The sequence below is a fragment of the Magallana gigas genome, chromosome 5 (genome assembly GCF_963853765.1).
Source record: "Magallana gigas chromosome 5, xbMagGiga1.1, whole genome shotgun sequence".
Classification (NCBI taxonomy): Eukaryota; Metazoa; Mollusca; class Bivalvia; order Ostreida; family Ostreidae; genus Magallana; species Magallana gigas.
This window is the reverse complement of record NC_088857.1, coordinates 14,023,574-14,039,979: the sequence shown is the minus strand read 5'-3', so window position 1 is coordinate 14,039,979 and position 16,406 is coordinate 14,023,574. Positions and strand designations below refer to the sequence as shown.

General features: G+C 34.1%; 1 protein-coding gene and 1 long non-coding RNA gene across 9 annotated transcripts in view; one reads left to right on the top strand and one right to left on the bottom strand.

Annotated features, from left to right (window-relative positions):
* Positions 1–16,406, bottom strand: part of LOC105322766 (semaphorin-5A) — a 53,891-nt gene that overhangs the window by 19,607 nt on the left and 17,878 nt on the right. For 7 of the 8 annotated variants that reach the window (XM_034471268.2, XM_066083948.1, XM_011421640.4 and 4 more), the window contains one exon: positions 10,153–10,343. In XM_034471268.2, coding sequence (XP_034327159.2) covers positions 10,153–10,282 — 130 coding nt within the window. In that variant the 5' untranslated portion in view covers positions 10,283–10,343. Of the gene's footprint in view, positions 1–10,152; positions 10,344–13,775; positions 13,795–16,406 lie in introns of those variants that run through there. The other variant, XM_011421641.4, reaches the window with a different exon arrangement.
* On the top strand, positions 2,642–10,119 carry LOC117689697 (uncharacterized). The gene is made up of 3 exons (XR_010713855.1): positions 2,642–2,815; positions 9,604–9,679; positions 9,803–10,119. It is a non-coding gene; the product is annotated as an uncharacterized lncRNA (long non-coding RNA).

Genomic DNA, 16,406 nt, shown 5'->3' with positions numbered 1-16,406 from the left:
AAAACTTTAATGTTTGAATGCTAGCTTTATGATCTTCAGAGGTGTAATCTTCATATCTTATTGTCATAAGATACCATTTAACTCTTGCACTGAAACAACGCCCCATTTATTATTTAGATAAGTTTCACACTCTGTAAAAATCAAAAACATCTGGAAAAATGAAATTTTAAGTTTTTTTTCAGTTAAAAAAACCTTAACTCTGTGATTTGTTCATAAACTGAAGTTTGAAAAAAATCTAGCTTTTTTAATTTGTGCTCTAATCTTCATTTCACTTTTTTATTTATTTTTGGCACATGCACATTTGTTGATGCTTACTTTTTATTCCCAATTAAACTTTTTTGAACCTTTGGAACATGCAAGCAAGTGTATTTAACAGAAAAAGAGGTTCAGCCAAATATTATACCAAGATGTAATGTAGAAATAAACTACAATCTGATCTCAAACGCATCTGTTCTTTACATACATATACTGTACAATATAATATTCAGTATAGATTCAAGTGAAATGGTCAATTCAACAGCTTTTCAACATAAACAACATTTATGGAAGGCTCTTTTCAAATAAATTTGGCTTTTACTAGCCAGTACTTTCATATTGGTTGGTCTAGGAGGAACAAAAGAAAATTATTCTTTTAGAAGATTGCCTAATATATATATAAACGCATTTGGAATTCAATTGTAATTGCCACATCTACAAGTTCAGTTAAAGTTGATTCTGTGTGACAACCTGCACCCAAATAATAACCAAATATGGGTTTCAAATACTGTTTTTGTAAACATCAAACTTGCTGCAAGACCAATATAAATTAACGAGCACTACACACATAGCAGGACAACCCCAATGTCAGCTTACTGTGAATTCTCAGAAAACATTCCCTTTTGAGAATTTATCTAGGGAAAAATAACTACCGGTATAAAGAGGCAATAAATTTCATTTTCTGTTTGAATCTGTCATTAAACCATCAGGCATCGGTCCGGGTTGGAGTCGGTCTGACCAAAAGGACGGCCTGTGTCTGTAACACTGACAGTCCCTCACTGTAGCCTTCATTACCTCAAGATTTGACAAGTGAAGGTCCAAGAGACAGCCCATCTCAGACACAAACAGAATGGTACAGTCACCATTAGACTTCAGACAACAACTGATCGATGAACCTTAAGCAAGAAATGATAACACCAAAAGACTTCTCTGACAAAACAAAATTTGATGTACTTGTGTAAAAGATAAAATTACTAATGTCAAATCATTGCCCTTTGGTTTTTGTTTCTTCTATTTTATTGGACTGTTAGCAATTTGAAAGTAAGACTTAAGAAAGAGAAGATAATTTCTGGTGGAGCTATAGAAGACAGAGATAGGAAGGCCAGTAACCTTTGCCTAATGGTTCACCAAATGAACTGACACCTGTTAATATATTTAGTTTTCAAGTGCAAGATTAGCACCCAATGTTTTTGCATCAACTCCGAACAAAACCAGTTAAACATGTATATACGCAGTCTCATTGGAGCAAAGAAGATTGATATAAGTATTATAAAACCGATAATGGTATGTGTACATGGATCTTAACACATGCATATCAATGCATTTATAAATATCAATTTTGCAACAACTGAAGTTTAATGCACCTGACAGAGAATGCAGGATGGAATAATAAATTCAAGCATTTTGTATGACAGTACTTAGATTGAAAGTTGTTGAGGTATGAGCAACCAATGAACAGTAACCCAAAACTGGAAAAGCAACAATTTACACATAAAAATGATTTGGGATTTGATTTCTTAATTAATGCAATGGTAATGAAATTCCAGGGTGCAGAGAGTGAAGTGTGTATATAGTTGCCATTCAGAATACTTTTAAAGGCAGTAATATTGAAGTTATTCAGATAAAAAAAAAAGATAAATAATATATCATTAGGGAACAGCTTATAACTAAGCAACTGCTTAGTGAAGAAAAGTTCTATGCAAGTTATCTTTATTTTTACATGCAATACAATGAAAATCTGTATACATGTACTAATTTGACAGGTATTAATTTCTATTAATTAAGTTATTTAATCTGTCTGTTCCATAATTCCAATCTGACACTTCGACAAATAAATCATTATTACAACTGCACTTTCCTAATCCAGTAATCACTGGATTGATTTGAAAACTTAATTACCCTTTCTACATTTTAATCTCCAAGATTTAATTAAACAAGTTAACATCTCTTCATAATTATCAGCTGCCAACCTTAAAAGATTTCTGTTGGTCTTGCAAAAAAAACTAGAAGCGTCCAAAAAGGACAAATAACATTTAGATGAGATGTGACCTTGACCTTGGTTCATAACCTAAGTTCAGAAGCAAGGTAACCCTCGGGTCACAGGAAACACAAGCCTTTAAATATCAGACCTCATTACAGTCAGATAAATATAAACAGATAGAATGGACAAACCCATATACTGACAGACTAAATTGATAATTCCAATATTACCCAAAACTTTGTAATAAGCTAAGGTATAAAAATGTATATACATAAGTTAAAGACAATCATCCAAACAAACTCTAAAATTTCCCCATTTTAACCTCCATCTTCCAATTTATTTACAACATCCATGTATTTCAAAGATCAACATTAAAACATCTCAAGAGCTCCATCAATCATTGTATTAAAAGTCATGTCCAAGGATTGTTTACTAGTCTTTTGGTTTTTGAGAACTAGCCCATGTTTTTTTTTTTTTATTTATTTGTTTAACAGCAACACGGGGGTCAAGGACAGATGTATTACCTGCCACTGAGGTTCAATGACACAAATTGCTCAGGGGACCTGTTCAAGCCTGATTGTGAATTTAACAAACCTTATTATAAATTGAGTTAGGCTCTTTCACCAGTGGAAAGAGTTTGAATACAATGTAATGAATTCATGGTATTGGGAAAACTGTCTTGCACTTGAACTTATTATTGGGGAAAACTGATTTTGGAGAAAGTAGAAGACAAAAGTATTAAAAACTTCCAAAGGACTAAGCTAGAACTGTCTGAATGCTACTAATGTACACAATACTTTTTCATGCATATTTTCAATATTTGCACAGTTTCAGATTCTCTTATTTTTAATTAGTATCAAATATCATTGAGAAATTATCAAAGATTGACTAGATTACATGGAATGCAATACTGAAGAACCCTAATTCTAAAGCTCTAAATGATAACCAAAGAGGATCAAAATGCTAGGGGATCCTGCATTTTTAATCCCCACATATATCAGAGATCTTCAAATGCTGATGATGTTTGTGAGCTTCAATCAACAAAATTAGCCACTGGTATCTTCCTTTTATCTCCAGCTACGGCAATCAACCCCACATTTCAAGGCTTGCTCATTATCAGTTTTAACCTTATTATTTTTTTTGGTATGTATCTGATAAATCCAAGTTCATTCAGTTGGAGACTCAGCATGCTGGCAAGTTTATGACAACAGTGACTTGTGCCCATGACCTTAACTTCATTTTGATCTTTCACATCTTACAATACTTTTTTTTCTTTCAAGCTCATTTATAATCCATCTTCAAACACTGAACGGTCAATATCAGGTATGCATTACGTGTACCGGTACTATTTGTTTTTGAAAACTGAAAAATCAGAAATTATAAAATAACTGATTTTTTTTCTATTCAGAAGCTAGCCATACAAAATCTTTCATCCTTCTTTCAGGATCCAAGTGGTTTATGCTGCCACAATGATATAGGCTGATCAACACCAAGAAATCCATTAGCAATTTTAATCTCTTTCAGACCTTAAAGGTGAAGAAAAACATGTTTCAAGTTATCACCGTACAAAAACCTTTATGGACCAACTGGACAATTTCAAGTTATGCAATTTCGCAAAAATTCTGGTGCTGAAGCCAGGATGACAATACATCTCTATAGCAACCATATTATGAATTTGATCTGTCAAATTTTGACCTTGTTTACTTTCCATTTGTCTCCATGCACAGACTTAAAGGCATCTCCCCCATCGCATTTACAAACCCTATCCACATAAATTTCACATCTACTTCATGTCTGAATTTCCTCTCTGCTTTGTCGAGGGAGATAATTAATGATAAAACTATCAGAACATGGCCTCTTCTGCCTGGCTTTTAATATTTCTGTTACATGACATGTATACCGCTGACATGTGTCAAAAAAATCACCCACAATAAAAACTACGCACAGGAATCCAGTCTTTTAATGGGTCAACAAGTTTGACCCCTCTCTCAGGACATGTAAGAATCAACACATACCTACTGACAGACAGTTGTGTCTGATGTATTGAAACTTAATTGAGCATACAGAACGGACATGCAAAACTTGAGATGATGTGTAAATAAAGACTTCTCTTTATGAATGGCTTCATCTTACATTGTTGAAGGAATGTTACGAGATATTGGGTGAAATGAATCCTGGGTATAGATGGTTTAAGCACTTCTTGACATGAAACTTTCACTGCATGCATAACAATATTTCTATCAAAGATTTTAGTGCACCTTAATCTCAGGTAACTTTCTGTCATTATGCTCACGCAAAAATAGAGGAACCTCTAGCTAATCTTTTTCAATTATAGAAATGGAGTGTTTAAAGAAACTTTAACCTCTAATGCTTATGACGAAATCATGCTGTATCTAACAACTTGGACATATGAAAGTATATTTGCAAGTACAAATTTGACCGCAAATATTGAAACATCAGTACATAGGCAGGGGCAAGATGACTTTCATAATGTGCTTAAAAATCATGTTACTGTTCCGAAATTACTTAAATCTTGACTTTTAGGTATTTGTATTGAATAGTAATTCAGTAATACAAAGAAAATTTCACTTTAAAATAAAACAAGCTGTAACCTTAAGGTATCTTCAGCCAAATCCCTTTGATGTAGTCCCCTCTTATTTACTTTCTAACTTTTTTATCCTTTCAGATTATTAAAAGTCTTAATATTTATTCAATCAATTTTAAAACCATTACAATTCAAAATAGGTTATTTAAATGTCTTAACATTTATGTCTACAGAATAATGCACTGAAAGTTCTAAACGAAATTTTAAATAAGTTTACCAAAACTAAGCTTAGACAGAAATTGGTAGCTCCATAATTTTTTGGTATGCAGGTTAGATAATTTACTGACTTCATTAAGCCCCATGTGTTCAAAAATGAAGTAAGAAATTAGTAAAATGCTTCATTTAGCCAAGGCATCAGGTACATATATAAACATGCCTGCAGTCTTATGTCTCACTCTAGAACTCGGTCATCAGTCTTTATACTAAGTCAAAAGTTTAAAGTTATCAAGGAGAAAGAATTAAGGGTTTATTTACCCCATTAATAGGTGGTGAAAGAGATTCTGCAAAGAGACATTCTTGCTGGCTACATTTAGACCTATTGAATTGTTTCTTAATTCTTTTTCAAAGGATGTTTTTAATTGATATCCAAATAAATCTTACAGTAATACAGTATGGATGATACAAATTTTCTGTTGGTCTTTCTTGTTCCAATTGAAAAATGACTGTTGAGGTATTGAACCATTACTAATGTCCTGAACTTTCAAAAGATAGGTACTGTGTGTTATATAAAAAGCCCTTATTCACAGATGTGCAGTATTGAATGAAAATCAATGGTCATTCATAGAATAAAAAAATTTCACAGCATATAACCGAACAATTGACAATGAGACAGATCAATCGGTGCCGAGCTGGGATCTTACTACAACACAATTCATTCAGCTTTCCGACCTGGGACCTAGGCAATTTAATTCACAAACTAATATATTAAAAATGTACAATCTATAGCGAGATCTGTAACACTTCAAAAGGAGCTTGCCCTCATTTTTGTGTCTATTTACATGATTACCAAATATTTTAAATCGGCTGAAAACACCTGTAGTCCCCATTAAGACATTTAAGTAATTCAAACTTGATAATTTAATACAAGATGATCCAAAGCCCTTTAGAGCTTTCAACAAGGAAACATGTCATTTAAGTTCATCTCAAATGACGCTGTATCAGTGGAGAAATGTCCCTTAGTATTGTACATTATCCTAAATGCTTCAATTTACGTGCGTAACATTTTATATATACAAAGGATCCCAATTCCTTTCATCATCTGATTGAGACACTATAGAGAGACTTTAGGCAACTCCACCCTCCTCTATTTTAAAAACCATCTGCTATGAAAATTGCAGAACAAAGGCATCAAAATCCATGTAATCTAAGAATTCTCTGCAGTTTTGGAACCAGTGGCTACCAAAATATGAAAGAGGACTTAATTTTTGTGATTAAATCTGGGCTTCATGCGCAAGCAGCCTAGCAATCAAGCATGATGAAATCTCTCCCTAAACAGCACCAATAATTACATAAAGTCCAGATAATTAGCAGTAATCAAGCAAATTAGGAAACACTGCAGATTATTAATAAAATTCTCAGGATGGTGCAATTAGGCTCTCACAGGAAGCATTTCTGCCACTGTTCTTCCAATGCATCCCTCGTTAATATTTGGGGTGGAAAGATGCATTCAGCAAGGTGTGGTGAGTTCTGCAGCAAGTTATTTTTAAAATTATCAATTTGCTGCAATCCTTGTGTAATTACAAGAATGATGTAATGAAAATGTCATAAAAAGACTTTAATTGTTGACTGGTGCAATCAAAGCTATTCTGAGCACCAGAAAACTCAAGACTCCCACAAAGAACAATATAAAGTTCATATTCATTTCTATTGTAATTTTAGTTTTTGGTAATTTTCAAAGTGCATTCGAAAAATGTTTTGTAGCATAAAATTTTGCACCATACCCAACTATTCTACATATTAAACATGATGATGAAAGATCAATCAAATAACACCGACATTGAAGCTAGCAGTGTAACAAAAAATCATAGAAAAAGATATCTTTTTTGTGGACACCTTTGTTTTCTGAATTATTTAGCAACAAATGAGTAATAAATCAAGGATTTTTAGCTAGACAGGTCTGTCAAAGTATAAAAGATTTCCAAAACTCCAATACATGTAGAAAATAAAAGTTTAGGATACAGCGCTAAGAACTCCTCTGTTTTATCCCTCTCCTGGACCTATATGTATACATGTACTTAGCATTTTATTTTTCCACATTGTCTTTCATCACCAACATTCCATATGTGCTAACATTTCCCCTCAAATGTTTTTTAATGTATTTACCTATCTTGACCTAAAACACCTTTTAATAGAACCAACAGGATATGCCTGTCTCTTTGCACACAAACCAATGGATTACTTATCTATAGTGGGGTGACAGTGTTTTGGTCTGTATGGTCAAGACTCAACAAGTTGACAATTTATCATTGTAGAAAGGTATTTTAATGAGAACATGCATGAAAAACAGGGGTGCAGAAGTGGCTAAATGTCCTGAACTTGTTAAATATCATGAACCCTAAAAATTTACAAGTAGCAAGGTCAGGCAATTGAAAATATTTACCTCCTAGCTTCATTGGAACTAAAGATTCATTAAGCTAATTGTCCTACCATTAGCTGTGGACCAAGAACCTATAGACTTGAATTAAATTTGTTCCCATTGGTCTAGAGCAATGCTCTTTTTTAAAGGAAGATTTACATTTTCTTATTAGCTTTAATAGCTTACTATCAAATTGGATAGTGAGCTGCATATACATGTACTGTCCCCAAATGCATTAAAGAGAAGAAAAACTCCTATTGGCTTTGTTATTTGTTCTTCCAACCTCTCTTAAAATTCCCCCCTACCAGCTTCAGGTGTTCAAAGTCATCAAGTGCTTCATGGGGACTCTACACTGTAGTCCTATTCATCAGTGACTATTCCTCACTGGAGAATATATTTCATAGCTGCCATTGGTGTTTTTATAGAAACAGATGACATTCATTCATTTCAGAGAGCTACAAAAATTACAGGAGATATATCATTTCCATCAGCCCTGTACCTGCTCCTTATTCTCTGGAAGATTACAGATTTGATATTTATTGCTGGCAAGTGGTAACCAAAAAGAACAGAGAACTCGATAAACATTCAATCACTGACGAAATATCAAATGAGCTAATCATTGAGCTAAATCTAATTATGGATTTTATTCTTCAGTTAAGTAAATTCAATTCAATTTAGGTTGCATGTACTTCAAAGAAAGTATCACTTGAGCCCTAATTTGGGGTGGGACAATTTCCACCCTAACAAAATGTCACTATTTCAGGTCACCCCTTTAATAGATTGGCCTTGCACTGCGACATTCAATCACACTTCAAAAGTATTCATTTTACTGGGACAGAGGTTTGCACAAAGTAAGTACAATATTGATATTTTCCAAAACTTTGGCGAGTAGAGATTAAATTCATTGATTAGAATTGGAATCTTTTTCCAACATCAATACACAAAGAAACTAAACTTTAATATAAATAACCGAATTTACATTGACACAGTTGTGATTTCATTGACGACTCTTGTACGCATTAGACATTCTTTTTTGTTGGACCGAACAAATATTTACATTGCACCATCAGACAAGAGACCCTTATGATGTTAATTATTACCAGACTTGATTACTGGCGAAGAAAAATAATAAAGGATAATACATGTAAAAACATCCCATTCTTCAACTTTTCTCTGGAGACCTTTTTATACAATTCGAACCACACAAGTCGATGTCAAGCCATGTGTCAAAGGTAGCTATACATTATAATTAGGTTTGGGTTTTCAGGTCAACAGCAACTGCGACCCTCATTGACAAAACACAGAAATAAAAAACAAATTCGTAAGTGGGGGTCAGAGTCATGGTTTGCATTTGGGTCAGTTTTACTGTTAAATAACAAAGAGGCCTTTTGTAGGGGGATGTTATGGCGAGCTCGTGGGTAGGTGATATGGTTAAAGGCAATTATCTTTTATATCTCTTTTATTGGACTGGGTCTTCCTCATTGATAATGGAAAGGGGTGCTGGATTTCATCTTCAGCTAGAAAAGTCCAGACAAGTTAGGAAAATTGGACATGATGATGTCTCCGATCAATTTCTATTACATCCGAAGACTCAAAAAAATTCACCAATAATTGGGCTTGTTTTACACGTATAGGGTAATGATAGAGTAATAATCTTGATGTGAAGTATTTCTGTGACTCATATTTTGAATTATATGATAAATGACAATTTTGATGATTTATCATATTTCAAAATGAATTGGTCCCTCTTAAAATAAACGAAGCATTTGGATACATATTCTAGTTGTTTAATAAGAGGGCTCTCACACAAAGCAAAACAAATCAAATATGACAGTCAGACATAGCACCATTGGTCAACGCGAATGATACCCGAAATCTTGAATGCATATATCAATAACTACTGCACTGCGGGGAACGTCAAACAAACGATTCACATGTTCACAAAATACTCTAATCCGACACCTAATCTATGTACAAGTGGCTGACAGAATTTTATCAGAGTTTTCACGTCATTGCTAAGAGCTGTTAAAAAGAACAACTTGGTCATTAATCATCTCGTTTCGATAGGAAAATAAGATAAAACCCCCAAATCCGAGGAGTCCCCATCAACTATTCAAACGTTCTTGGTTCCACTCTCAATATGAGGTATATATATGACAATTTTTGCATATTTTCATCCTTTTCCAGTTGTCCTGTATCATGGATCCAGAGACCGGTTTATGATTAAGGCGATACGAAAGAACACTGCCCTGAGCAAATAGTGGTAAGAAATATTGTCCAAGTATATCAACCTAACCGGGTCACTATAGCCTACCTGAGGAATTTGAATGTGACCAAAATGACATTTAGCAGAGCTGTGTTAAACTGGCTAATCAATTCATTGTAGAAATCAGCTCCTACCAACCCTCACAGCCTGTGTATCAAAGGCATTCAGTCAGTGTTGGAGCCAATCGAAGGAAACACCTGTGTGTATCTCCTTTTGGACAAACTTAATTAAAGTATGGACAATCAACAGAAGAACAACAATAGAGTCTTATAAATGGGAACCTTATTAAATTTGCATTGCTTTGGAGTATGAAAATAAGATGACCCCACAACTTCTATTTGAGCATTCAGATGTGTATAGAGATAATACATGTACAATAAACACTCTTAAATTCCACAGGTTAATTAATCATTTTGATTATGCTGAGTGAAATTTTTTTTATTCTAAATACGTGTCATAATCATAAATACCTTCAAAAGTAGTATATCTGAAGTCATATTCTTTGGGGAATGGTTGCTCTTGAACTTTTGCAGCTGATGGAATTGGTAAGGAAGCACAAAGAAGAACACAGAAGATAATAATCCTCCTTGCTGCAGGCATAGTGGAATACAAAATTATCTCCAGTCATCACAGATACATTCTGTGCCTTTTTCCATCACACCTGTAAAGTAAAAAGTTACACATTCTTTGAGTTAAATATGGTGTAATTGATTATAATAAATAGAGTTCATTCAAACTGATTCATTTAAGGACATAAATACAGCCAAGAGAGATTGTTATTCTCCTGAGATGAGATGACAAACAAATTATAAATGTTACTCTTTTCCCAAAAATGCAAAATAGAGAGGGATCTTAAAATGTTTCTGATGCCTAAAATATACCCAAGAAAAACACAATTTTGCAAATTTTAAAACTATATACTCCTAAAAACACACCATGAATCACATTCAATTTATCATCAACTATTTTATCAACACTTGGGAGTAAAAAAAGAGGATTTTTTCTTGTATATCAAACAAAGAAAGTGGATAGTATATCATTTATCCTGACAGCATCATGGCCGAGGGATTATAACCCTAGCTGAACGCTCCACCTGAGGAGTTGAGAGTTTGGGGTAAAGGGTAATTGATTTACCATGCTGTGAGCCTACCCAACTAGCCTCCTATTTGGACTCCAAACACTGGGAACAAGATGAAGGGTATGGCTTGTATCAGGCTGTTTGTATATTGTTACAAGTCACTGTCCTTTATAAATACCTCTATGATAGAAGCATAGAAATATTTAAATGACAGTTGGTCATTCAAGTGCAAGACTTTCAAATTTTTTTTTTTTTTAATTCTTGAATTGAAAATTAAGAAACAGATACTAGGAGAAACTATATGGTTTTCACTACACACATTAATTTGTCATACTAATTTTATACATAAAACATATTTACCCTTAATTAAAGTATCATCTCTGACAATACAAAACTCTTCAAACGAATGAAACTCAATGTCAAATGAAATAGAAACTATTAATTCATCTTTATATGGCATCATTTATCATTGGTCTCTCAACCCTGTACATATACCATACAATTTTTAAGTAAAACAAAATTCCAGAGCCCTGTTAAAATATAGCCAACTCATTGCAATAAGTACTGACCTAATTGTAACAAAATACCTACTGAAAATATCATATTAACACCAGAGTTATCATCACTGTAAATTGGGTAGGAGCAATGTATTGTGTTTCACCAATATAGTTTTTACACAAAGATAGACACAGTAACAGCAAAAATGTAATTTTTGACAAATACTTCTTCCCAAAGCTTGTTTACATTTCGGTGCATAGAGCTCTGGTACATTTCTAGTACAGAAATGCATGCATAAAAAATGCATTGCTAAATTGGTATCATCTGCATACACCAGATACAAAAATACACCATATTTACAGTTTTAGATGCATGTACTTATTTTCATCATAAACGTTTGGCAACATTTGTGACATGGGCTTCATTAATATTCCATATCATACTGTGTTGAACCTGTCCACCCAATGTTCCAGCCAGTCTAACTTTCTCATTACTCTTGGAGGCTATCATGCACTCAATATCAAAAGATAACCTACCCCCAAATTAGCTCCATTTTATCCAAAATAAGGTTACATATCACAAAAATTCAGTTTATTCTGCTAATGGTTAAAAGGTAATATTTATGAGGTAATCATGTATTCCACATACTAGTAGGTGTATTACATTGGCATATTTGCTTACAAGATTTTATTTAGAATATTGAATAAAACCCAATGTTATGATTCTGGTACATATTTAAACAAATACCGGTAATTCAAACTACAATTATTTGTACTGCTCACTAATGTTTGAATTAAAATTTACAATTAAGAAGACTGGTGTGAGAAAAAACCCAAGGGTTTTGAGTCCAAATAATCTTGGTATTAAACTTTTATTAAAATAAAATTGTCCAGTAATGTTGAGAAGTCATTAATGAATAAATGATGAAAATTTAACAGCAAGACTGTAAATTTCTTGACTGGCTGGGTTTTAAACCTTCATTAGTTGTGACACATTTGTCTATTGAACAGATGTGTCAGCCACTTTCCCCCTAATACAATATGATTCTCCAAAAAAATTTCTTCTACATCTGTCATATCCATAATTTTTTAACATTTCAGCAGACACGTTTTTTGGAGAAAGCACTGAGTCTCATACCCAGAGGTGACGAAATTGGAAACTTCAGAGAGAGACATCGTCACTGTCGATTTTCATCAAGCTTTTGAGACGTCTTCGTCATATTCCACCCCCAGCAGTGGCACAAAGAACAGCTAGCTTCCTTTTTATTGCTAATGACATCAGACATAATCAAGTGAACCAGATTGATATAATACAAAGGAGCATTATTTCTGTCTGTTTCCAGCCAGACTCCCTAGAGGGCCATCAAACGCCAACCTGTCCAATACGAAAAATCAGTACACCACTCCCAGAGTTTGGCATAAAATATTTAAATTCAATGTCAGATACACTTACCCTTGATAAAATAATGAAGAGCTATACATAGCATGCAGTTCACTGCATGATTACGAAGACTTTGGAATGAAAACAACAAAGTAGTGAAAGGCTTTAGGTACATTACAATTGCATCATTTTCTGCTCCCACAATTATATGTATTTATGTCAAAGAAATACAAGTTGATGGTTTTTTACCCCCCAAAAAAATCAAAACCTTGGAAAAAACAAAAAGTACATAGGTATTTTGATCTACTCAGTGTGCCAGATGTCGAAGCAATTTTCCAGACTTCTTTCAGCAGGCACATGCACTTATTGCTTCTACAGACTAACAGCTTTTAATGAATCAAATCAACACAGAAAAAACTGAGGACGTTAATGTAATACAAATTCAGACTAAACATTGGCTTGGATTACCGGTCCATGCATCATCCCAATCTCAGATCTCCATAAACAGATGCTGTCAATTTTTTTTAAGTTGTACCATTAACTATTACATAATCCGAATGACACTTATGTCAGACCCAAAGTGCCCACCAACAAAGACGGTTCCCAGCTCTCAAAGGTTTCCATTTCAATCAATCTATCTTTAACCAGTCTCTGGTCGACAAGATTTATGTAGTAATCTCTTAATGGTCATTTAATACCCAAATGATGCAATGAAAAATTGTCCAACATTGAAAATCTCTACTTGACATGAAAAAAAAATTCTGGGCATTGAATTCAGCTATGATTATACATGTACTGGGTAACCACAAACTGTCTCTTTATACAACAATTTCCCCCTTTTTTTATGCACTAAACTTTTTTACATTGATCCGAAAATGTACTGGATATTAAGTTTGAAATTGTGTTATTCAAAACCAACACATATAGGACAACCACTGACATAGGGGATTTCGTCCGAAGTCTTATAAGGTGTTGGTTATATGTGCTCTCCTGGATGTTCTCGACACAGAAACACAGTAACACTAATCCCTCTTAAATCAGTGTCTGTTTGTAATACATCATTGAGTGCATATTTTACAGTGGCTAGGCCTCCTTGGGCTTTATTTGACATGTCACCTCAAGAACCAAATATCTCACCTTTATGACCAATTATCACACCCCAACAAATAGCCCCACAACTTCTCTTCATTATACATCTGGATCATCTGCCAGGTGGGAGCGGAGGGGGTGAGGGGGGCGATATCGTACATCACGACCATAAACTTCTCCTCTCAACCAAAAAAACTCCATCCTAGATCCTGGTAGCTCCCCTGACAAGAACTACGTAATGTAGTTTACTTATGGGTCATGTTCCACAGCGCACGATAATAAACTGCGGCCACTTGTATGGAGAAAATTGGGGGAAAAATATATGCATACCTGTTCTTTCTGTAGAGGTATATAAAAGTACACAAAAATCTTTCTCCTTACAAGACACGTCTGTTGAACATAGTTTGTGTCATCTTGACAACATTTTCCAGACTCTATTTACTCTTTCATGGAATGCCGCAGTTAGGGTTAGGAATTATCATCAGTATTTATAATGCCCCAACTGAATGTTTACTCTCTACTTTTGTTTTTGGTAATTAAGATAACAAATGTACACAGTTTGAAGCATTATACTACCTGGTGTTTTATTTTTATCTGACGATTGTCAATGGAAAAGAGATAAGTTGATTATAAATTATTCAACATGAGCAAGATGTTGATGTCATCCTTACCGCAGAGTTCTCTCCCCTACCTAGCTCTGATTTATGTAACGTTTAAAAATAAGATTTGATGCTATTTCAGACCTAATCAAGGATCATCTGTCAACTACTTATTATGCTATGTGCGAGTATAAGTGACAAATGTAGGTTAAAATTTGAGTTCTTTAATGCCAACCAGGAAGATTTACACATTCATTTCTGCAAAAACCTGCATCATCTCCCTTGCCATGGAGCAAGATTTATTCCCCCTTAATAAACACTTCAGGACATCATATACAATCTTTGTTGCAAGTTGCGACCATTGGATAGGTAAGTTTGAGTAACAGAAACTTTTTCATGGGATGTAAATCAAAGTTTCCAATTAAGAAGGCTGCCTCACTGAAGCTGTGTCATGTCTGCAGGCAGTGGTTCTAGCTGATCTACAGGTCAGCACATGACATGTTGCTGGTCATTTGTCTTTGTTTTCGGCTCAGTGTGAGGGATCCCTCAGTTTATGTGTATCTAAATAATGGCTTTCTCATATAAATGTCTTCCATTTCTAATTATTATACCCCCACAAACACAGCTCCATGACAAATTACAGAAAAATAGCCCTGTAACCATGTGTTGCCTGAAATTCAACTGAGATTTGAATGCAATAATTTCAAAAAAAGTTTTTGTGTACTGGTAACTGGATCAAACTGAACTTACTTGTCAATTGAAATTATGACATTTACGTACTTTATACATTAGCAATAACATTGAACTTATTTGAATATGACACACAAAGAAACTATTTCATTAATCAAATTAGAAGGAAATGTTTATAATTAGAGTTGTAACATCCAATTTTGTACATAACTGTAAATCCCTTTTTACTACCTGATACCTGAATATCACCAGTTTTAAAACAGTGATTGTATTTCAACGTAAATGACTTTCCCTGTAGTAAAAACAAAGCTTTGGCAGTTAGTGCGCAAATAAATCACGGCTGTCTCCATCTCTGTCTTCAGCTAACATGCAAGATGATCTTGGCAAACATTGTAAAACAAGTGTATCTACCTATCTTCTGCTGCACTTGCTAGCATTCCTGGCATCAGAAAGGTAGTTAAAGCTAAATGCTGCCTAACAAATTACTTAGCTTTATTACAGATAATATGCTTCTTGCGTTTTTCAGGAGGACATGCTTTTTCCACTAATTTTCACAGAATCCTAATTTCTTGGCATTGTTGGGGTAATTATTCACGGCTGTTAAATTATTTCGGAAATTTATTATGCAAGAGGAATCTTGACTTTGAAATTTCACAAGGTGTATACAAAAATTTGAAGAAATGTTTGTTTTCACTTTTGAATTCTTGTCATTGCTTCCATCGCATCATGAAAACTGTGCTATTTTGGGGATTCTGAAGGGTCCTTCAAACAGAAATTGCCAGTTGTCTGTCGTCAGTTGTCTATCTGTTAGAATGTTAGCAGGGGAGTCGTTCAAGCGCTCTGACGCAGTATTATATAATTAAATATAATTCACCACCCTGTTTGTTTTGACTATATATACCGGAGATACCTCATTACCTGAGAAAATTTACTGCCTGCGTCTTCTGTAGGTCAGGTGACATAGCTGATATTTAGGATCATAATCGGATTCTCTGTGTAGAATCTGACTTTAATCTAAACGACCTTCAGACAAGGTCAACATTAAGAAGATGATATATTTGTATAATGCCTATGACTCCCTTCACTATTCATGGTCTCCTAAACTGTGATCAGACAGTCAACAAATTAAGCATGAAGTTTATGAATATATCTTCCCATAGGGTATTAGTATTATCATCAGTTGTTTGCATCTAAACTTTGGGATTAATTCGATTTGTGACTTGAGCAAGTTTTAAACCGCTACGACAGCAAATCAAGTGGAACCTAGCCTAGAAGATGTAGATTACAACAAATGACATACACATGCTACATGTCATGCCATTCTGAGTTTGAATTTTATGTTGCAGATTATGGTTTTCTGAGAAGATTTGACATATCACACTGTATCTTG